Below are 24,644 nucleotides of genomic sequence, written 5' to 3' on the forward strand. Positions count from 1 at the left end.
AATAAATAAATAAATAACACTATATTCAGATATGGGAGGGCAATTTTAGCAAGAGGTCAAATCAGGGAATGGCAAATATGCAGCATCTGAATATAGTAGATGAAAATATGATACATAGCCAGGAAATTCATCCGGGGACTTACTCCTGACTATGTGTCAGGCACTGCATTTCCAAACTTGTCTGTAGTATTAGAAAAAGGGGGAAACTATGTTTCCTTTTATTACAATAAAAGGGAAGCATATATGCGGCCTTTTATTATGATAAAAGACCGCATATTTGTCCCCCCTTTTTCTAATACTACAGACAAATCTGGAAACGCAGTGCCTGATACATAGGCAGGAGTAGTCCCCTGATGAATTTCCTGGCTATGTATCATATTTTCATCTACTATATTCAGATGCTGCATATTTGCCATCCCCTGATTCGACCTCCTGCTAAAATTGCCCTCCCATATCTGAATACAGTGTTATTTATTTATTTACTTGTATATTCCTTTTTTTTTTCCCCAGTCCCAGTTCAATTTTGCACTAGGATTTTAAAATTCTTTCACCTGTTTAACCACTACTTCATTTCCACTTTCTACTATCCTTTAAACTTCTCTTAGTTCTAGTACCTTGTGTACTTTTCATTTCCATTTTCACAGACACTTTATTTATTCTACAAACCATACATTATTTATATCCTTTTGCTTCCTCTACTGCTGCACTGCGCATTAGACATACTATAACTTTTGTTATTTTCGTTTTTCTGCTTATTTTGCTTCTTAACTGTTATATATTGCTTCTATATATAGATATATATCCTTGAATCCATATGACATTAAATATAAACGGTCAATGCGAAAAAGCCCATATAAAGATACACTTTCAGGTTTCCCGAAATGTCTAGATTTAAATGCTGGCCACAAATGGACAGTTCTTTCAGGTCTGATGTGCTTAATGTTGGTCCTATATCTGATTAGCTGATATAGGCTCAACATCTATACCTGCAAGAATCACTAGTGAAAAATTTATGCTTTTTTTTTCTCTTAATTGTTTGTATTACCTTTTCACATTTCATAGCATAATTTTGAATCACATCACCATATTTTCATATAAATTCCTGGCCAATGAGCCATGATATCAACTCAACAACAAGGTATGTTAGCTATCTTACACGTACAGGAGTGATATGTAGCAGAAGAGACAGTATGACAATCACAGTATCCAAGCTAGCACAACACAATGTCAATCAGTTTCTTACAAAGGGTCTCCTCTCTCTCTCTGTCCTTTGACTCACAAGGCTGCTGCTGTGGCATTTCATGTGTGGAGGTAAAATCAGAAACACCTTACCATAAAACTTCCATCAATTCTGTTATAGTCTAATTTTTCTAGAGATTTTTAATAATTGTAATAAACTTTTAATTTACAGTATAGAAGTCACCCACTGCAGAGTGCTAAGTATATCCACATTGGAGGGGGGGGGGATTTATCATGGAAAATGAAATGCTGTAAATAATTTTATAAATGGTAGTTTGATAAATTTTTCTGTCTATATAACAATTTTAAATGTATCAGAAATATTGAACCTTCATATATAAACTTTAAATGCATATATTATGCAATAAAATATAAATACAATATATGTTCAAGAAAATTCAAGAAAATTTACCTTAAAAAACTTACATAACCTCACCTATATGTAGTATAAATCTAGCGTTCTCCCAAATCCAATTGTTTTTGGGTGTCCAATTTAGTTTCCAATGGCAAGTTTTTTGGATAGCTTTTCACATTGTTCACTTAATTTCTTTTAAGGCATTTTTTTTTTAAAAAAAAAAAAGAAGTTGAAACTACCTATATGTTAAACTAAAATTAATCATATGGACACAAGATGGACATAAACAATACATAAACCAGAACAGACTGGAAATCAAAACTAACCTAAAACAGCTTTGCTGAGCAGTACTATTGCTCACTGTGCAGCTGGCGCCTCCATAGCTGGAGGAGGCACATATCCCCGGAGCAATATAGCCTTAGTTGCTAATGCTCCTAAAAACCAAATAACAACAACTGTGCAGCTAAGATCAGCTTCCTGTCAGGAAATTACAGTTCCTAAAGAGAAGTTTATAAACAACACTTCAGTGAATTTCAGTTAATTAGATACCCCTGAGCAGGTGCTCCCTCACTCATAACACTGCTTGCAGGGGAACATATGAAGTATATTTATATAAATTACTAATGCTAGGGCACCTCCGTAGCCAGGTGGGAAGGAGCAGCAGTGCATAGCACACGTTTCTTGATTAGAACGGGGTTCAAGCCCGTCACCACCAAATACGGAGAATGCGGAAAGGTCAGGGAAGGACCACCGCATATTCCCAGAGCAATATGGCCTTAGTTGCTAATGCTCCTAAAAACCAAATAACAATAACAAACAAACTAATGCTGGTATTCCCCAAGGCTTAAGTCTTTCATCTACTCTTTTTCCCTTTTGCATATTAATAACCTTCTTCTACTGACAGGAATAAGAAGAATTTCTTCCTGTCAAGAATTTTGCTGATGATAGTTTTTTGCTGATGATAGAATTTCTTCCTGAAGAATTTTGCTGATGATAGTTTTGCTCATGATAGCACACTACATTCCACTTTCCAATTCGAGAAACCTTCACCTTCAGCTTCAACTTCTCAAATATCCTCCACAAAGCTTAAATGCTCCAGATAAATACTTCAGTAGGGCAAAGAAAACTTAGTTAACTACAGGGCAGGTCATGGAGTCTTGTCAATTATATAGAGGAATTTTACTAGCAAGGACAGGGAGGTGATAGTCCCGTTATACAAGGCAATGGTCAGGCCACACCTAGAGTACTGTGTACAGGTCTGGAGGCCTCATTTTAAGAAGGATGTAGATTATACTGGAGTTTGAGCCCGTGACCACCAAATATGGAGGATGCAGAAAGGTCAGGGAATGACCACCGCATATCCCCGGAGCAATATGGCCTTAGCTGCTAATGCTCCTAAAAACCAAACAAACAAACAAGCATCTGTATGCCTTTCCCCCTCTCTTATAAACCAGTCCTGATATGTGCCACAAAACAAGTAATCAGCATCTATTCACTCTCCAACTCCAAAATCACAGAATCAACTTTTCAACTTCTTCATTTATCCCTTCTATGTTTTTCTGGAATAACTTTCCTTCACATGTTTATCCTAAGAATTACAATGTACAACAATTATAACTATGTCAACAAGTATCTTCTGTCTTCTCAAACTAAACCCCTATGTGGTACTAAGCACTATAGGTTCTAATACCTTCCATGTTTGGATTATATTACAGATATATATAAAAATACATATCTATAATATGCAAGAAAGGATTCAAGTGGCAATATATAATTTTACAGCTGTGAACACAGAAAACCTGTGGCAATTCAAAGAATTTCAGTTAATCAGAACCCCCTGAGCATGCATATATTTATCACTTATAACATCTCCTTGTGGCTCCTGTGTCTATGTATCTCCAAAAGCTAGCTAGTTTTCTGTCCCACCTAATGTTGCTTCAACAGCAGCAGAAATTCTTGTATCTCTTCTATTTAAGTGTATCCCATCTCTGTAAAAACAGACTCTCCTGCAAACAAGCACACAGCATGCTGAGAAAAATTCTACCACATAAGCCTTGTATCATCTCCCCAGGGAGTGACTAGGCTCTCATCATGTATTCCCTCCTACCATAGCTGGGCAGAATTGCAGACACTTCCAAATTTAATCCTGACTTTTTCTCAATGCTGCCCTGTACTTGTTAAGTAAATACTCAGTCTCCTACTCTTAATATCATTAGTAGGAACATGTACAACAGTAGTATCACCTTTTTTCCCCTTTATAGATGATAGCTACTCATCAACCTTTAAAGCTAATAGCTAAATCATCAACTTTTGCCAATGGCAGACACACTCTGGTCTTATTCAACCCATCCTTTTTACAAAAGCATAAGTGGAATAGGACCACCTTATTGTCAGGACAACGGGAAATATGTCAGGACAAGAGGAAATGCCAAGAGCAGTTGCTTGAGTTTCACCCAACTTTTCCAGTGAATCTGTCCAAAAATGAATAACAACCGAATATATTGATAACCGAATATCACCAGTCAATTGACACTTGTGAAATCTGTACTGGTGATCAGACAGAAGATTTGATGAGACAGTTTTAAGAGTTTCCAGTTGACAAACATCTCCATTATTTTGAAAACCTAGAGGTAAGTGCAATGGGACAACAATTAAAAGGGAGGGATTTGTTATTCTCTTTAAAAACTAGCTGGACATGGGTAATCTCCAAGCAGAAAGAAAAACATTAGTAAAAGAAGAATAAAAAGGCAAAAGTATAAAGAGAAAAAAAAAGTGCAAATTCAGGAGCACAGGTTTTGAGAAAAAGAGGGGAAATGCCATCAGATCTTGTGCTTTCTCAGCAACAAGATTGTTCAGCAAAATTCTAAAATTCTTTTCTCAGAAGATCAAGAATGTAGGTGGAGAGAAGTTGCAAATAAGAGCATTGGCAAGAGACCAAAATTCTTGACTACCATTTAGACAAATAGCAAGATTTGTCCAAATGGTGCAGGTAGAAAATGAAACTAGAGATTTTGAAACAAACCAATTGAAAAAATGTGCATTCTGCTCTTGAATAGCCTTAACACATTTATTGAAAATTTTGATAAAGGATGAAATTTTATAGTAAAATGTGAAATAAAGATTTCATCCCAATAAGGATAGTTTCACAGGTACAACCTGAAAAAACATTGGGATAGTATAGTGCAAGGAAGCCACAGGCTATTGCTGCACCAGCGAAAAAAAAAAGAAAAAAAAGAGAAGTAGATAAGAAAATACAAAACAAATTGTGCTTCCATCCTCACATAGGCAATTATCCAGTTGCCCTTGGAATTTCTTCAAACTGTGAGCCTCAACTACTGGACCAAGTTGCAGAGACAACTTGTTCCAGTAATCAATGATTTGCTGGCTAAAAGAAAACTTCCTACAATCTAGTCTAAACCACTTCTCCTGTAATTTAAATTTATGGCCTCTAGAATTCTGGAATTCTTTATAACAGTGAAAATTCTGCCTTCATTCATTTTACCAACCCCTATCAAAGCCTTATAAATCTCAATCAGGTCACCCAGTAAAGTGCCTGGTTGCCTTCAATTATGTGTAGCCCACATAACTGAAGTCTTTTCACAGTCACACTTTTGCTGATCTTACCACGCAAGTTGCCCATGTTTGAACCCTTTCAAGAAGCTCAATGTCTTTTTGCCGATGACATCTCCATTCTTGGACACAATATTCCAAGTGCAGTTTTGCCTTATACAGTGGGATTCCAACCTCCCTATCTCTACAGGATATCCTTTGATAAATCATCAATAGGTCAACATGGGCTTTCCTGCCCACCTATTTACACTGCTCAGAAACCTACCTATCTGCCCATGTCATAACTCTCAGATCTCTTTCTTCTTCAATCATTTTTAATTCAATTCCTATCAAGTGTATATATATTTTGTGGTTGTTATTCTCCAAGTGTAAGACCTTGAATTTTGCTGCATTAAAAAATTAGCTGCCACTTTTCTGCCCATTCCTGAAGCCTGTTCAAGTCATCCTGAAAGGGTACTGCTTGGCACTGATCATTAATGACTCTCGTCATCTGCAAATTTTGACATGATCACCTTTACCCCTTCATCAATGATTCAAGAACTGATCCTTGGGGAACCCTCACTTTTGCCTTCACAGAAAGCTGAAGAATATCCATTAATAACAACCCTCTGCCTTCTGCCCTGCAGCCACCTTGCAATCCATCTTGGAATCTTTCCAGTAATTCCAACATGTTCCAGGTTATACATCAACCTCTCATGAGGGACTGAGTCAAATAACTTATCTGTAGTTACCGACTTCATGCTTAGAACTATCATTATGGAACAGCAATATGTTGTCCTTTTTCCAATCCAAAGGAATCTCTTCTGAGTCCAATGATGCTCTCATAATTAACTTCAATGGGTCAACATAATCTCTGACCATCTCTTTTAAAATTACTGGGTATATGCCATCAACTACGGGAGCCTTACTTGCCTTTAGGATCGAAAGTTTTCCTAATAAACAGTCATCTGTAATTTCAAAATATTAATTTCATATGGCTCAACCTCACTCACATAGCCTCTCCTCGACATGAAGGGTTTCGTAAGTAAAGGCCAATGAGAAATATCTGTTCAGTTCATGAGCAACATCAGCTGGATTATCTAAGACCTTCCCACGTGCAGTACACAAGGGTCTGACCTGATTTGTTTTCTTCCTCTTTGTATTCACATACATGAAAAACTACGTCTCCATTCTTTGTTCTCTTAACCAATGCGTTCCCAAACTCTTGTCTTAGGCTCCCTAACCTTATATGTGTGGTACTATTACAGATCAATATGTAGCTGTTGTAGGCTTTGGTACTTTTCCTCACTCTGTTACTTTATCTTTTTCTGCTCTATTAGACTGGTCAGCTCTGTATTCATTCATCTTGGCATCCTCCTTGTGCTATATTTTCATAATGGTATATTTGCATTCATGGCTTCTGTAATTATTGCTTTAAAGGTATTCCATAAATTTAATGTATTCACACTCCCTCTGAAATCCACCCAATTAATAGATGCCATGTAGAGCCTTAAACTGTCTTAGTCCCCTTTTCTGAAATTAAAACCTGTGCCTTTACCTTTAACTACTGCACCATCTTTCTTCATCTTCCAACTAACTACTGCATGGTCGCTACCTACAAATGATTCCTGGACTGTAAGGCCTGTGATGTCATCTGATTTGTGAGTAATGATGAGGTCTAGAATATTCTTACCCCTAGTATTTTCTCTGACATGCTGATACAAATAATAATCATCTACTTTATTTAAAAATTTTGTTTCCCATAGTGAGTTTTTCTCCCACTAATTCCAATCAATTTGGGGAGACTGAAGTCACCCATAATAAGACATTCACATTGCCTGCTCATTCCATCTGTATGTAGCCTCTCTGATCATACTCTTCACAATCCTCTGGTCTGTTGATAATTCTCACTCTCATTATACTGTGCTTCCAATTAACCCACACCACACAGATTCTATGCTGGCAGGCGTAACTTCAGACACTCAGCAAAAGCTCTTTTCACTCTCAGGCTACTTTTGATAAGAAGCATGACCCTACCAGCCCTTCTATCATCTCTATCCTTCCTAAATATATTATGCACACCACAGAGAAACTCGTCATCCCTAATTTATAGGTGGCAACCATGTTTCTGTTAGCTCTATTATGTCAGCATTAGTTGTCCTAAGCAGAAGTTCAAATTCATCCATTTTATTAACAACACTTCTGACATTACTATAAACACAGTTAAGACTAAGTATTATTCTATAGTTTATTTACTCCTTGAAGTAATTTAAGCTTGTTTTCCTAGCTTTATCTTTCTGCTCATTTCAAATGTTGCCACCTTCAGAAAATCTTACCAATATTGGCTGTTGCAGAAACAAACAAGAATTCTTGTTTGTTTCTGTAACTTCCCTGAACCCTTAAAGTAACCTCAATGATACTTGCAACACACACACACCTCTGACTCCTTGCAATCATTATCTAGCAGAGAGAAGACAATGAGATTATATACTTACTCATATCCAGATAAATGCAGGCTTATATTACCTTCTCCTTCCTAACTAGCAATTTCCCTGAACCCTTAAAGTAACCTCAATGATACTTGCAAAAACTCTTGCACCACCTTTACTCAAATGAATACTGTCTCTACAAAATAGATTCCTCCTATCTACAAGAGTGGGCAAGCCACACTGATGAAAATCCCCTCCCCACATTCAGTTAAACTACAAGGCTTTCAGCATGTAATCCCTCCTATTGTGTCTGGGCAGAACTACAGACACACACATTCTGACCTAACTTGTAGCATTTTATCAGCATGGTCCTATTATTTCACCAACACAAATCATCAGGTTAGAAGATTTAACACAGCATTCCAACTAAGGAAAAAATAAATAGAAATCATGCTTATTATCCCATTCTTGCAATGTCAAATGACATGAGGCTGAGAACAGCCATGAGAGAAATGCTCTATTGGAGAAGATACCATCACAATGTTGTGATCTGAGGCACCTAGACAGCTACTAACAATGCCTGTATAATCTGAAGGGTTGTTGGTATGGAAAAAATCAAGGGTGTTGGATGTAAACATAAAGCCTCGGCATCTTGACCAGCTGTATCTATGTAACTAGAAAACTGAAGGCAGCTGGAGTTGTGAATATTAAAATCACCAAGGAAAATGGCCTCACTGTGTGGAAATTAGATGAAAAAAAACTGATTTCAAAGAAAGGAAGCTAAAGTTCCAAGTGATTAGTAGAGATTGGGAGAACGATAGAAGCAACAGATAAATTTGATAGAATGGGTTAAGAGAGATTTTATGCCAGAGGAAATTCGACATCAAGAAACCTCTGAGAAGTAATATACGAATGGACATATAAAAAATGCAACCTTTAAAGTGAAAGGAATCATAGAGTGAATAATTAGAATAACTGAAGTAGTGGGTGCGACAACTGATAATTGAGATTCTGTCTGGAAAAGTAAGTGGAGATTGGCAGATACTAGGTGGAAATGGACATTACTGATATTGTAATAGAGTCCACCTTATATTTGTGAAATGAATGAGATAGATTTTGGGAGGTTTTGCTGCCCAGAAATGGCTCAGAAAAGATTTTTGTACAGTGCTGAATTCAAGTTCAAAGTGATCCAGTTTGCAAAAGTGAATGGAAATCGTGCTGCTTAACGTAAGTTTGGACCTCCTCCAACTGAGAAAACAATCCGAGACTGGTTACGGGAAGAAGAAACCCTACTGAAAATGCCACAGCAGAAGAAGGCCATGAGAGGCAAGTCAGCAAAATGGCCTGATTTAGAAACGGAATTGAGGATATGGATTGAAGAGCAAAGGGCAATTGGAATTCCTGTGTCCACAAAGATGGTTCAGCATGAGGCAAGAAGAATTGCTGATGAAAAAGAAGTTACTGATTTCAAAGGAGGACACAATTGGTGCTTCAAGTTCATGAAACAGAATGGACTAAGCATGCGTACACGCACTAGACTTGCCCAAAAGATGCCTGAAAGCTATGAGCAGAAGGTCCTTGAATTTCATCGTTTTGTCATTCAATGTCGGAAAACACATCAGTTTGAGTTGGGACAGATTGTAAATATGGACAAAGTCCCCCTTCAATCTGATGTCCCAAGTAACAGAACTGTTGATAATAAGGGGGTGAAAACTGTAACTGTGAAGACAAGTGGACATGAAAAGAGCCATTATACAGTTGTTCTAGCTTGTTGTGCTGACGGAACCAAGCTGCCTCCTATGCTGATTTTCAAACACAAAACAATGCCAAAAGAAGACATTCCTCGAGGAGTAATTGTCCACATTCATGACAAGGGTTGGATGGACAGGATGGGATGAAGATCTGGTTTGAGAAAGTTTGGAGCAGGAGACTAGGTGGGCTCTTACGCAAACCTGCCCTATTGGTGCTTGATCAGTTCAGGGCACACATACCAAAAAACACAGAGAAGATTGCTGCAGAGCAAAAACAAAATTTGCCATCATACCTGAAGGCTTGACATCTCAGCTCCAACCACTTGATGTCAGCATTAACAAACCCTTCAAAGCTGCCATGAGAGACAAATGGAACCAATGGATGAAGTCTTCTGGGGACAGTTTGACACCAGCGGGAAGAGTGAAGAAACCAACTATAGGAGAAGATTTTACCTGGGTGAAAAGATCCTGGGATAATATCAAGATTGAGATTGTTGTCAAGTCACATTTAAGAAGTGTGGCATTTCAAATGCCATAGATGGAACTGAGGACGAGGCAATATATGAAGACAGTGATTCACCATCAGACACAGATGAGGACAAGCTAATGGATGGGAGTTTTTGACAGTGATGAAGAGTTGTATGAATTTTATGATGAATAAAACTTGAGTTCAATAACTTTATGTAATACATTTTTTTTCAAATTTTGGGCCCCAAAATTAAGGTACGTCTTATACATGGGGAAATGCGGTATCTATTATTAGTAAAAAATAATAATTCCTATTTTCGTTTGACCCACACTACACTTATATTCTCTGGCTCTCTCTCTCTCTCTCTCTCTCTCTCAACAGAAAATTATCTTTAACATTGTACTAAAATAGCTTATCTGTTCACTAAGACTAAATCCTAATAATTAAAAAATATGATTACATAACATGATGATTGCAATATTAACATGTTATGTGAATAATGACAAATTGTGTGAAATTAAATTTTAAATCAACTAGCTGTAATTAATTGAGTTTCAGTGATCATTGTTCAAATTATTCTTCATAAGTAAAAGCATGAATAATATTTCTTATTAAAGTATCACATGCTGAGATGATGTTGAACAACTCACTATTTGCCACAAATGGTATTAGTACAGGCAATTAATGTACAATAAAGATTTATTTACTTAAATATAATGAGGATGTTGGAAGATAACTTTAACACCCATGTAATAAGCATGTTACAGACAAAAATAAAATTTCCCCATTTTGCTCAAAGCGAAACACTTTGAGCGAAATGAAAGACCATGTGATATTGCACATGCTACAGGCCTAAATGAGGCAACGCCAAGAATTAGAAAAAATGCAGAGAAAATAAAAACAACTTTCATTGCAGGAACAACTCAAAGTGTAATTAAAATCCATTAGATTAAGACACAAAGAATTGGAAGAGATGGAACAGCTGTCATGTCAATGAAAGACCATGTGATATTGCACATGCTACAGGCCTAAATGAAGCAACGCCAAGAATTAGAAAAAATGCAGAGAAAATAAAAACAACTTTCATTGCAGGAACAACTCAAAGTGTAATTAAAATCCATTAGATTAAGACACAAAGAATTGGAAGAGATGGAACAGCTGTCATCTGTTTGGATAGAAAAATCAAACAAAGAAAATGTTTGCTTACAATAGAAGCAAAAGCATTAGCAATATTTTATTACATAATAGTCGTAATAAAATACTTACGTATTTTATTACGATTATTTATTGTGTTTGGTAATGTTTTGGTTAAAAATGTGTGTTCAATCTTGGTTGGTCGGCACCTAACCCTATTTTTCCTATAGGGCCTGTTGTTTATGTTGCACGATTTTGCATTGCACGAGGGTTTCTAGGAACACAACTATCATGCTATACAAGGATTGACTGTACTTAAATAAAATTTCAAATTTTCGATTTCTTATAACAATCCATGCTTCCAAATGAGACATGTTTACAAGGAATCTAATTTATAGTACATTATATAAATAAGAAATAAGGAACAACTCGGCCACATAATCAGAGACCACATAATCTAATAGCTGTCATAGCCAAGTAGTCTTGCTGTAGCAAGGGTATAATAACAAAAAACGTTTTTCTACAGGTAACCTTTGAGGCTGCTGTAGCCAAGTAGCCATGTATGAGGGTAAAAAGTATATGTACTCTCTATTATATCTTGTGAGCTGCTCTGCCCTGATATTGCCATCCCAGAGTATAAACAAAAAATTTATTACACAATTAAGGTATTCCTGAAATTGCTATATAGGTGAAAACCATTTTACAAATCATTTTTGTAAGATTGTTTTCACTTTGGGTTATAAACAACACAATTAAATTTTACAGTACTGCAATATAATTACAGAAAACATTACACAAGTTTTTACCATTCTAAACTTGAGCAAATTCTTGAAAAGAATGTCACATGGGCCCCAAAATTAAGGTACGTAAACAATATCTGTTAGATATTGTTTACAAAACTTTATAACTGAAAATACTGCTACTCAAAATATGGTAGCTGGCTCCCTTACAGAGCTAAATGTTTAGTTTCTATTTTTATGCTATTCTATTTTATTTTATTTTTTATTGATCTACTTTTTATTGCATTCATAATTTCAGATAATTACTGTTGTTTATAAAAATTTAATCATGTAATTGAGGGGAAATAACACAGAAGAGAATTTAATAGCCCAGTAATTAACACTTCAGAAACCACTATTTTTCTGGTGTCAATCATGAAATTCCTATTTTGCCATGAACTACATTTTTTTCTCTCTCTCTCTCTCTCTCTCTCTCTCTCTCTCTCTCTCTCTCTCTTGGGGGATATGATCACACTTACATTATTGCCAAAACCACAGTATAACCAGGTGCAATATATTAAAATGTACTATATAAAATAAAACTGCACATTGAAGACTGCCAACATTTAGAACACAGTATCAAAGGTCATATAAAATGATTGGTAAAAAAAAAAATAAAACAGTTCCTAAAATCCCCAACAGGGTATGTTGTTGTTGTTGTTTGTTTGGTTTTTAGGAGCATTAGCAACTAAGGCCATATTGCTCCGGAATATGCGGTGGTCATTCCTTGACCTTTCCGCATCCTCCGTATTTGGTGGTGACGGGCTCGAACCCCGGTCTAATCAAGAAGCGTGTGCTACGCACTGCTGCTCCTTCCCACCTGGCTACGGAGGCGCCTCCCAACAGGGTATGGGTAGTACTGTGCACTGTGGTGATGATATGAAAATCAATATGCTCATGATATCATTACAAGGGCTATTATCCAAGTGTACACAAAAGGATTAGCCTTTATATATATACAAGATCATGCACTGCCTGTCAGGGTGGTACATGATTTTATATGTTGTCTGTTAGATAATGCAAGTTTTATGAAAATAATAGCGATGTGCAGCTGAGCTCTGTTCATATCATAACAGTATAATGGCCAAGGTTAAATGTTGTCAACAGAAATGGGTGCAATATTTCTGATATTACCCTCACTTACTGTATGTGATCAAAGCATCCAAAAGACAATCACATTTATTTGCCAGTGTAAGAGCTGTTTCAGTAGAAATTTGCAGCCAATTTGCATATTGTACAGTTATTTCTGTCACTATTTATTAGTATGGAGAGTGATTTTTCACAGTTTTTGGGAGATATGAACTAAATATGCAGTTCTATAAAAAAATTTTTGGCAAAAATCAAAATAAACAACATCAAAAATAACAAACTATTAATATATGTTACAAATCACCTGTTGCAAATTTTCTATGTCTGACATAAGCATTTCCTCTCTTCGATGTGACTGCTTTTCTTCCTTTGATAGAGCAATTCTTAATTCTTCAATCTGATTTGTTAAAGCCTCTCTCTCTCTTGAATTTTCCAATTTGGCTTGTTCTAAGGCATATTTCAATTCTTCTTTTGCAGCAATTTCAGCACTTAGTGCCACTTCCTAAAAAATAAAAAGAAACATTTAACACAAGTAAGAATTCATTTTTATATATATATATATATATATATATATATATATATTAATAGTTATATTAGTGATAAAAGGAAAGCAAGAAATAAAGAAAAGCAAGAAAGTTAAAAGACAATAACTAATATTTATGGGTTAATGCAGTTGCAAGCAATCATGCAATACACCCACAATGTCTATAGAATATCATTAGAAAAAGTAAATCAATCCAATAATAAGAATACCATCAAGGACTTAAGAAAACGCAAAAAAAAAAAAAAAAAAAATTATTATTATCGCTTTTTACCGACAATCTAGATGACTTCAACTGGGGCCAACCACCCAGAATGAAGGCAAAAAACGACAAGAAGTTCTCTGTTTCTGTGATGATCAATATATGCTAAGTAATTTAAATCTAAACCAAATATAAACCAGTATAGGCCGAATATAAATCGAATATAAATAAATCGAATGAAGATAAATAATTAAGAAAAATTTTGAAATATTAGAATCAAAGGTAAGAAATATAAGTAAAATATAAATGTAAGCATATATTAATCATCGTTGACCCGACAGAGAACGTAATTTAAGGATTAAAACAAGATTAAATATATAATACATACTACATTTGACCGTATCTAGGACATAATGTAATAGTCGTCAAAATAATATGTGGTGCCCCCTATGTGATGGATACGGTAAAAATAAATAAATAATTAAATTAAATTAACGCAAAGAGAAACATGCAGATAGTAAGAAGAAAAACTAAAGGAGTAGGAAAAATAGAACCTGAACTCCACAAAGGCGAAAAATAGTGGTATAGATAAGAAATAGTTTCTCCTACGTCCTCGGATTGCCCTAATAATTTCGGAGAAATAAAAATAAAGAGTGTAGGACAGCTTAAAGGCATTACAAGATATAAGTTGTGGCTCGGGTATGCCCGGGATCGCAAACCCGTTCCTATAGTAGGACCCTGAGCTGAATTTGCATGTTATCTCAGCGTGAATTTAAGTAAATTTAAATGAATTTAACTATATGTATTAAAAAAAAAAAAAAAAAAAAAAAAAAAAAAATGATACACTGTAATTTGCAAGCCGGTGGGTACAAGTTTTCTACGCCGTAAGACACCAAGAATGCAAAGTGTATCCTATTTACATATATACATGGCACTAAATATAACGATTTTATTGAAAATTATATTGAAACGATAGGTTCAGAAAACAAATTTTTGAAATTAATTATGCTAATTGCTTTCCTGAAGTGATATTTCAGGTAAGCGATAGGGAAATTATTATTAATCAACTTGCCGTACAACGCTGTTAAGCCTGTTGAACAATTTTTATTACTATTGCAGATATAAGCAATCCTTAAACATTGCGATAAAATTATATTAGCATGCACTGATTTTGATACATTTGATTTCCAGTTTGTAAGGCTGACTACGTTAAAATTAAATGCATCTCTTTTATTATATACGTTTACGTCTATTTTATTATTATGTAATATTTCTATATGAAGATCCAAGTAATTTGCTATAGTATCGGAACTATTAGTTTTTTCCAACACAAGCTCCCCTGGATATAATCCACTGTAATCCTGGACAAAATGTGGACAATTAAAAACACATATATCATCTTCTTACTATCTGCATGTTTCTCTTTGCGTTAATTTAATTTAATTATTTATTTATTTTTACCGTATCCATCACATAGGGGGCACCACATATTATTTTGACGACTATTACATTATGTCCTAGATACGGTCAAATGTAGCATGTATTATATATTTAATCTTGTTTTAATCCTTAAATTACGTTCTCTGTCGGGTCAACGATGATTAATATATGCTTACATTTATATTTTACTTATATTTCTTACCTTTGATTCTAATATTTCAAAATTTTTCTTAATTATTTATCTTCATTCGATTTATTTATATTCGATTTATATTCGGCCTATACTGGTTTATATTTGGTTTAGATTTAAATTACTTAGCATATATTGATCATCACAGAAACAGAGAACTTCTTGTCGTTTTTTGCCTTCATTCTGGGTGGTTGGCCCCAGTTGAAGTCATCTAGATTGTCGGTAAAAAGCGATAATAATAATTTTTTTTTTTTTTTTTTTTGCGTTTTCTTAAGTCCTTGATGGTATTCTTATTATTGGATTGATTTACTTTTTCTAATGATATTCTATATATATATATATATATATATAATAAAGTATTCTTTATGTTTATCAGTATTATCAATCAAAGTCAGCTACAAGTCTATAATTAAATAGGATAAAGTTCAAGTATAAAAGAGACTGACAACAAGATTTTCTTCTAATCTATATACAAACAAAATTTACCTGTGCTTGGCTCTCTTTTTGGGCATTTATCCTGTGCATTTCTGCCATTTCCCTAAAAGAAAAATGTAATAACTACACAAACAATTTAGTAAGTGGTTTTCCAGTTGCCAATACAGTATATACAATATTTAAACTAGTAATATTATGATCCTGTCCATCTACTTTTGTATGATTTAATAAATTTCACTCTCTTTCCATTATGCATGCATTTACAGGCTGATGTTCTACTATACAAACAGCCTAAATTTTTTTGTCCACTAAAATAGTGAAGATCTAATACAAAGATTCCTAACTTCCTGCACACAAGGTTTTCATTAAAATTCAAAATAGATAGTGAGTTACATACAAAAGTACAAGAGCATCAAGGTCTGTATGAAAAATTCTAGTAAAATGGTAAATAATGCTGCGGGCATGAAATTCAATGCAGAATAGTGTAATGATGATGTTACATATAGTGATGTTATCAAAGCACAAAGGAGAGTACGGGTAAATCCAAGACATACATTTTCTGCTTGGATTTACCCATACACTTGGTTTCTGTAATAAGAACTTACCCTTGGTAAGTTCGATTTACCTTTGGTTTTTATAAGAAGAACTAAGGACTAATAAGGTGAACTAAAACCACTAAAAGGTGTGTCTGCCAGAAGCAACATTTTAAATTATGTCACTAACAGATTATCAGATTTTAAAAAGGATAAGGAGGGCATTATAATTCCTATGGGGCCTAATGATATTAAGCACAGATGATTTAACAATTTGTTGGAAAAAATATAGGAACATGTTAACTGGGGAGATAGATTGATTTTTTTTTTTTTTTTTTTGATTTGGTAGTTGTTGGCGCATCGGCTTCTGTGGCCATATTGCACCTCCCAAGGTTTTTGCAGTACTTTGATCCAAGCCCGAGGCGGGAATCGAACCCGCGACCTTTGGGTTGCTGGGCAGGTACTTTACCCACTCGGCTAGCCCGGTCGGCTGGGGAGATAGATCACACAGCGTGAATACATTAGAAGTATGGTAGAACTCCAAAGTATAATAACAATAAGAAATTGTAGTAAAAAGATGATTCTGAGATGGATGAATAATGAACTAGCTAGCTTAATAGAACAGAAAAAGATGACAAAGAAAAATTACAAAGCTGACAAAAAATACTAAAGCAAACAGCTACAAATTGTTCCATAATAATACTACAGAAAAGGTTACGATGGCAAAAGTTTACAAGAAATTGCTGGCTAAGAGAGAAAATAATGGGGATAAGTAGCTTTTCTTGCATGTGATTACTAATTAAAAAGCAAATCACATTGGACCCTTGCATAATGATGCAGAAAAGTTATAGATACCCTGCTGATGTAGATGGACTGAACAAGTACTTTTCATCAACTTTTACAGAAGATCCTTCATGGTGAGGAGAAACTGTGTGAGTGAAGCTGAAAGCATGAAATTAGCAATACTGAAATTTCAGATGATTACTTAGTAAAAATGCCTTTGAGTGGCTGAGAGGAGAGTAAGGCTTCTGGAATTGATGGAATACACCCAGTAATTCTGAGGGAGACACCAAAAGAGTGTGTCAAACCCATTGAGGTTAATTATGAAGTCGTTACTAGACTCAGGGGTTATTCCCTTGAATTGGAGAAGTGCCAATATATTGCCAATACATAAAGGTGGCTCTAAAAGTGCAGTGAGTAATTACCAACCAGTCATTCTGATTTCAGTGATAGGGAAAATTATGGGGGCAATGATAAAGAGTATATTACAGGATAATTTAGACACAAATGGTATTCTAAAGGAAACCAAACATGGTTTTGCAGAGGAAAATCATGTTTAACCAACCAGGTAAGCTATTTTTACTGAGTTACCATGAGATTGATGCAGGAAATAATTTTGACATTGTTTATTAGATTTCCATAAAGCATTTGTTTGACTCAGTCCCACATGAAAAGTTATTGTATAAGCTTTAACATCTTGGAACCACGGGGAACATTCTTAGATGGACTGCACGTTGGGTGCAGGGCAAGAGACAGAGGGTCATGACTAACAGTTATTCTTCATATTGGGATAAGGTAAGAAGCAGAGTTCCTCAAGGATTGGTGTGTGTGGGGATCATTCTTCTTTTGGATTTTCTTAAATGACATTGACAAATTCAATATCATTTAAGAAAATCCAAATTTAATTCAATGTCATTTGTAAATTTTGATATCTTACATAATGTCAAAATTTTCAAATAATATCAAGATCAGCAGAGTAATTAATGATCAGTAGCTGCTTCGGGCAACTTAGATAGATTTCAGGGATGGTCAGAAAAGTGGCAGCTATCTTTTAATGCAGAAAAATGCATGATCTTACACTTGGGAAAGAACGTTCCCAAAATAAGTTACCCACTTGGTGGGAGATGAACTAAAATCAGTAGAGGGAGAAAGATATTTCTGAGTTACAAAACAGCTAGATACTAAGAACTCTGAATGGCATAGGCAGCAAGGAGGGCTCATAGTGGCCTATTGATGATTTATTGGACATTTTCTTGTAGATATAAGAGGGCTGTTGTTGTTTGGTTTTCAGAAGCATTAGCAACTAAGGCCATATTGCTCCGGGGATATGCGGTGGTCATTCCCTGACCTTTCCGCATCCTCCGTATTTGGTAGTCACGGGCTTGAACCCCGGTCTAATCAAGAAGCGTGTGCTATGCACTGCTGCTCCTGCTCACCTGGCTATGGAGGCACCATATAAGAGGGTCATAATACTCTGAATAAGGTGATTATAACACCACATTGGAATACCAAGCCCAGAAATGGAAACTGCACTTCAAAGAAAGACATCAAACTTTTTGAAAGGGTCCAAAGATGGGACTTGCCCATCTTTGGACCCTTTTGGACCATTTTGCTGATCTCACTAGGCATATCCAAAGATATGCCTAGTGAGATCAGCAAAAGGGTGCCCATATGATAAAAGGCTTTGAATATGTGGGCTGAAGAGCCTGAAAACTAAACATTTTAGAGGAGATCTAACTGAGGTGTATAAGGCTCTGAGAGGTTAAAGTAAAATGAATGAGGGCAAGATTTTCACTATTATAAATGATTTCAGAACTAGGGGCAAAAAATTCAAATTATGTCTAAAGAGGATTAGACTGGATTACAGGAAGTTTTCTTTTGGCCAGAGAGTTGCTAATCATTGGAATATGTTAGCTCTATGGGTGGTTGAGTCCTTTCCCAAGGACTGATGACTTGGGAAAATTCAAAGCTCAGCTGGAGAGATAGATACCTATAATAAGTGATATGAGGAGAGAGTCAAATATAGTTTATAATTTTTTTTTTTTTTTTTTTTACGGCCAGTACACCACACTGGTAATACCAATAATCTAGAAAAAATTATGAAAACAATATTAATAATTTTCTTGCATCACATGCTTCTATTACTATTACTACTATTGCTATTAAATTTATGACAACTGTCAAGGGGTGCCTCCGTAGCCAGGTGGGCAGGAGCAGCAGTGACCCCGAAGGAGAATGTTAGCACTGGGCCTGCATAGGTGTTTATGGCTTTAACTGTATTCCCTCCATTCAGCTTTGCTTTCAGCAGGCTGAGTCTCTGATGGGATTTTTCGGTCAGACAGGCCTTAATTTCCTTGTGCTGTAACTGCTGAGCCTGCATCATCTCCAAGTATTTGTAGGCCTCTCCATGGCTTTGATCTCTTTACCACTCTGCAGCTGGTAGTTTCAGTTGACTAATTTTCCCTGGTGCAATCTGTGGTCTTGCATTTGTCAAGACCAAATTCCATCCTAATATCACTGCTGAATTCTTCAGTGATCTGGAGTAGTTGCTGGAGTTGCTTCTGAGTTCCCGCGTAGAGCTTGATGTCATCCATGTACATCAGGTGAGTGAGGTTGTACAGGTTCTTACTTTCTTCTTTGAGGTTATATCCGTACTTGCTGCTGTTCAGCATGGTGGATAGCGGGTTAAGTGCTAGACAGAACCACAGTGGGCTCGGGGCATCTGCCTGAAAGATTCCTCTCCTGATGGGGATTGGCCTGGTTGTGATGTTCTCGGCCTAAATGGTGGTACTCCATCTTGCCATCGTTTCTCCTAGGAAGTTTGTGACTATCGGATTAACTTTGTAGATGTTCAGCGCCTCTATTAGCCTGCTACGAGGCACAGAGTTGAAGGCCATGTGGTAATCGATGTAGGCTGTGTACACATTGCAATGCATCTTGTAGGCTTTCTCTATAACCACGGCATCTATGGTTAATTGCTCCTTACATCCTTTGCTCAACCGCTTGCACCCTTTCTGCTGTTCAGCCATTATGTTTTGGCTTTCCAAGTGGTCTGATATCTTCCTAGTTATGCAGCTGGTGAGGATTTTGTACATTGTTGGGAGGCAGGTGATTGGCCTGTATTTTGCCAGGTTTCTTGTATCTTCATCTTTAGGCTTCAGATACGTGATTCCTTGAGTGAGAAACTTCGGGATTGTCTCTGGGTGCCTTATCAATCGGGTGAACTGCTCTGCCAGGCACGTGTGTGTGCAAGTGAGCTTCTTGTACCAGTAATTGTGGACGTTATCTATTCCTGGAGTTTGCCAGTTGTGAGAATTTTTCATCGTCTGTTTTACTACTTCTTCCCGAATGTCCCACTCTCTCATCTCTTGTAAGTCCTTGGTTTTCTTCCGTTCTAGTTCTATCCGGGGGGTGGACTCGGCTGTTATGTCTTAATTCCCTGCTCCATATGTTGCCCCAGAACTCCTCAATCGTCTTCTGCTCGGGTGGTCCGTTCCCTTCTTTCCCATCTTCTCTGAGACTCCTGTAGAAGCCACTTTGGTCCTCATCGAAGATTTGGTTGTTTATTTTCCTCAGGGAGCTCTCTTTGTATCGGCATAGTCTCTTGCTGAGTAGAGGAGGTTCTGCTTCAGTGTGTCCAAGTACTCTCCTATTCTCCGATTTTTTTGTCTCAAGTTTGCTGTGGAAGCTGTCTCTCTCTCTTGAGGATGCTCCTCACTTTTACAATCAATTTCTTACTCCTTCACTCTTAATTCTTCTATCTCCTGCTGAAGTCTTCTTTCCCAAGCTGGCGGTTCCTTCTGTTTTCAGTTCTTCTGCTGCTGGTCTCTTGAATCTCTTCCATTAATCCTAGTGGCTGCTATGGCAGCACAATACATGGCTGTGTGGATGGCCTCCAGTGTTGCATGATTGTTGTCGAGGTAATGTGGTATTATTTTTATTATTTGCCGATTGAAGTGGTCTGTGACCCTCCACAAGGTTTTATTGGGCCTCTGCTTTGGTATCACGTGGGTCTTTGTGGGGTCCATTCCTTCAAATTCTGCTTGGGTCTTCTTCCACTCGTCCTCTATTCTGGATATCATGACCTCGTCTCTTTCCACTTCAGCTACTGTGGGTTGCATTTCTTCTTGCTCTTTCTCCTCTGGTTCAGTAGTGGTATGCTCTTCCTCCTCTGGTTCCGTATTGACCATATTCTTTATCCTTTAATTGATCGCTGTCCTGCTTGATTTTTTCCAAGATTGCAGGAGCTATCAGGTTCTTTGTGATGATGGTCCTTCTCTGGTCTGCTATTCACTGTTTGTGACCTGAATATCCGTGAATGGCGCCTCCGTTGCCAGGTGGGAAGGAGCAGCAGTGCATAGCACACGCTTCTTGATTAGACCGGGGTTCAAGCCCGTCACCACCAAATACGGAGGATGCGGAAACGTCAGGGAATGACCATTGCACCGGAGCAATATGGCCTTAGTTGCTAATGCTCCTAAAAAAACCAAAAAAAAAAAACCAAAATAACAACAACAACAACATCCGTGAATCGTTCCAGCCACTTGGTATGTAGCCTCACCCTGTATGTTGTCATATTGGTCTCCAGCCTCATTATTTCGTAGTGTGCTTGCATGATGTACATATTCATTTCGATGCTCCACTTCATGCATTGGCATTTTCTTCCTTCCTGGGTAGCCACTGGCACTGGAAACACCTCCAGTTGGTGGGGCTGGATGGTCTTGCCCTTCTCTTGTTGTAGCCATACAGGAGACAGCACCACTTGCTCCACTGTCTTCCTCGGGAGACTGTCTCTGATTTTTTTGAGCTGACCCCTCTGCCTAAGGCCTGAATGCAGGTGATTTTATCCTGCACCACACTTGATGCAGTATGATTAATATTTCTCTGCGACATCATCCATCTATGGAGGTGGACCTCTTTAACTTCGGCTTATGTCCAGTGGTAGTTTTCAGGGGTGACACCAGATGGTGCCACAATCTGCCTTAGCCACTACTCCGACCTTGGGGTAGATAGGTCCATTGGAGAAACTTTCACGATGTTTATTTTTATTTACTTATTAATTTTTTATTACTATTAATTTATTTATTATTATTATTATTATTCTAATTTATTACTATTATTATGCTGGTCTCCCAGCGTGATGGAGCCGCGTCGCTTCCGCTAAGGCAGGACACTAACCCGTGTCCATCAGGCTGGTAGTCCAGTGTCACAACCACTGGGCCATCGTGCCCTTATTATTATTAGTGATTTTCTTATTATTATTAAGGATATTATTTCTCCCAATCAGGAAGAAATAATATAATAATAATAATAATAACTAGGAGGCTTTGCTCGCCAACCCCCATGCATGCTTTCCTACGTAATATGCAGAGGTATGACGGAGTAAGTCAAATCTTTTCTAAGATTTGACTTACTCCGTCGAAACGCACTGATCAATATCTAATCTAATACATAAAAGAAAACAGAAAGTGTAAGAAAAAACTATAAAAAGTAAAATTGTGTGAATGTTGAGTGAATGAAAGTTATTATTAATTGTATGTTCTATCTTCGCCTCTTCAGTGGACAGACTGATAGATATGCAGGTTCTTGGGGCCTCATGGTTATCCAAACTGACACCATGCTGTAGCTTTTCCTAGCTGGCTGGTGTGGGATGCTGACACTGGCCATTAGGGTAACCCCTAGGCCAGTGTGAGACCCCCCCCAGAGCTGCAAAAAGCACACTCCACCATAGGAATCTCTTTCCTTATGTTCTCTTATTCTTACCACCTACGGTGGTTGAGTCTCCTTTCCCCACCCTGTCTGCCCTACCCCCTTTTGCATGGTCACTCACCCACTATCCACTTTCAACTCCCATCCTCTGGATTAGGATGGGCATCCTGTACCAGGATGCCCAATCCTTGTCCAGATACCTGATACCCTTACTATCTCCCCATTCAAATCAGGCAAGTGCCTCAACTATTGTTCCCCCTCTGTTCTCTACTCCTTTTATCCCACCCTCTTCCTATCTCCCCATTATCTCCTTTCCAATAAAAATTTTTTTTATTTTTTTTTTTCTGGCTCTCCTTGGATGCCTAGGCTACACTAGGGTTCACCCCGCCAGAGCTTTCTTCTCTCCTAATGTGTCCCTGGCCCGCCTCCCCGGGACGGTGATGGAAACGGAGGGGGGGTGTTAGTGGCTCTTCCCAACAAGCAAGAGGAACAACACAACCCACAGTCTTCTCCAGCTGATACACGATCACCTAGACAAGACAGCAGCAATAGTTCAGACACAGCATGGTTTGTTAAGGGGAAGTCTTGTCTGACCAATTTGATGTGGTCACAAAGGAACTGGTTGTTTAAAATAATTTTGATATCACATACTTGGATTTCAGAAAAGCTTTTGATATGTTGCACATGGAAGACTGCTGTACAAATTGAAGCAGTATGGCATTAAGGGCAAGTTACTGCAATGGATAAAGGGATGGTTGAGTGGGAGATGGTAGAGAGTGGTAATAAATGGACACTGCTCTATGTGGACTAATGTTATTAGCGGAGTCCCCCAGGACTCGGTGCTAGACCCATGTTGTTTGTGTATTAATGTCCAAGTTTGCAGAAGGTTGGCAGGATTGTTAATAACACTAAAGACAGTATGCTATTGGCAACAGGATCTAGAAAAGTTAGGCAGATGGGCTGAGAAGTGGCAACTGAAGTTTAACATTGACAAATGCAAAGTACTGCATATGGGTAGCAGTAACCCAAGAGAAATGTACCAACTCTGTGATACTACACTCAGGGAGATGGAGAATAAAAAGGACCTCGGGGTAATTGTGCAGTCAGATATGAAGTTCTCGAGTAGTGCAGACAGGCTGCCAGGGCAGGTCATGGAGTCTTGTCATTTATATATAGGAATTTTGCTAGCAGGGACAAGGAGGGGATTATCCCATTGTAAAAGGCAATGGTCAGGCCACACCTTGAGTACTGTATTCAGGTCTGGAACGCCTCATTTTAGGAAGGATGTAGAGTTGCTATAATGAGTACAGAGAAGGGCAACAAGATTGGTGAGAGGAACAAAGGGGGTGCACTTATGAAGAAAGGCTTAAGTTCTGCAAGTTGCAGCATCTGGAGACTAGGCACCTGCGAGGTGATCTGATTGAGGTGTATAAGGCCTTGAATGGTTTGAGCAGGTTCAATGCTGACGGGATACTTTTCGGCTTGCTCAAACACCTGAGCAAGCCGAAGTATTGCTTCAGCCGAAGCTGAAGAATGGATGTGCGGAAGTTTGCCTTTAGCGAACGGGTGGTTGATTGCTGGAACAGACTTCCATTTGTTGTTGTAGAAGTTGATAGCTTAAATAAATTTAAGGCTGAACTAGACAAACATCTGGAGTGACCAGATGGGTGAAATGGGAAGAGGTTTTTTTTTTTTTTTTTTTTGGCTGACGCTGTATAAGCTTGCTTTCTTGCATCATATGCCTCAACTGATGCTAATACTTCACAAAATACAGACTAACACACATCCTGGCCTTATGCAGAGTATTGTTACACAGAGTAAAAACCCGGAAGTGGGGAGACCCCACTGTGCCACCAGACAATAAACACTCATGATCGATATCTAATCAGGAAATGACCTATGTAATTATTTACCTGTGTTTACATAGGCCACTTAGGAAAAGGCCTTTTGCTTCGGATTTCATAATGCATGAGGAATACTGTTGCATCCCAAAGAGCAGAGCAAATATTTAAAATATTTA

General features: G+C 37.4%; 1 protein-coding gene across 1 annotated transcript in view; it reads right to left on the reverse strand.

Annotated features, from left to right (window-relative positions):
• The window catches only part of Tmf (TATA element modulatory factor), a 243,980-nt gene that overhangs the window by 98,238 nt on the left and 121,098 nt on the right, over positions 1–24,644 (reverse strand). The window contains exons 13-14 of the mRNA XM_090371290.1: positions 15,654–15,705; positions 13,099–13,296 (exon numbers count right to left, since the gene is read on the reverse strand). Of these exons, the coding sequence (XP_090227416.1) occupies positions 13,099–13,296; positions 15,654–15,705 (250 nt within the window). The remainder of the gene's footprint in view (positions 1–13,098; positions 13,297–15,653; positions 15,706–24,644) is intronic.

This window comes from Mastigoproctus giganteus, chromosome 4 (genome assembly GCF_048544385.1).
Source record: "Mastigoproctus giganteus isolate SK-2022 chromosome 4, ASM4854438v1, whole genome shotgun sequence".
In the NCBI taxonomy this organism is placed as follows: Eukaryota; Metazoa; Arthropoda; class Arachnida; order Uropygi; family Thelyphonidae; genus Mastigoproctus; species Mastigoproctus giganteus.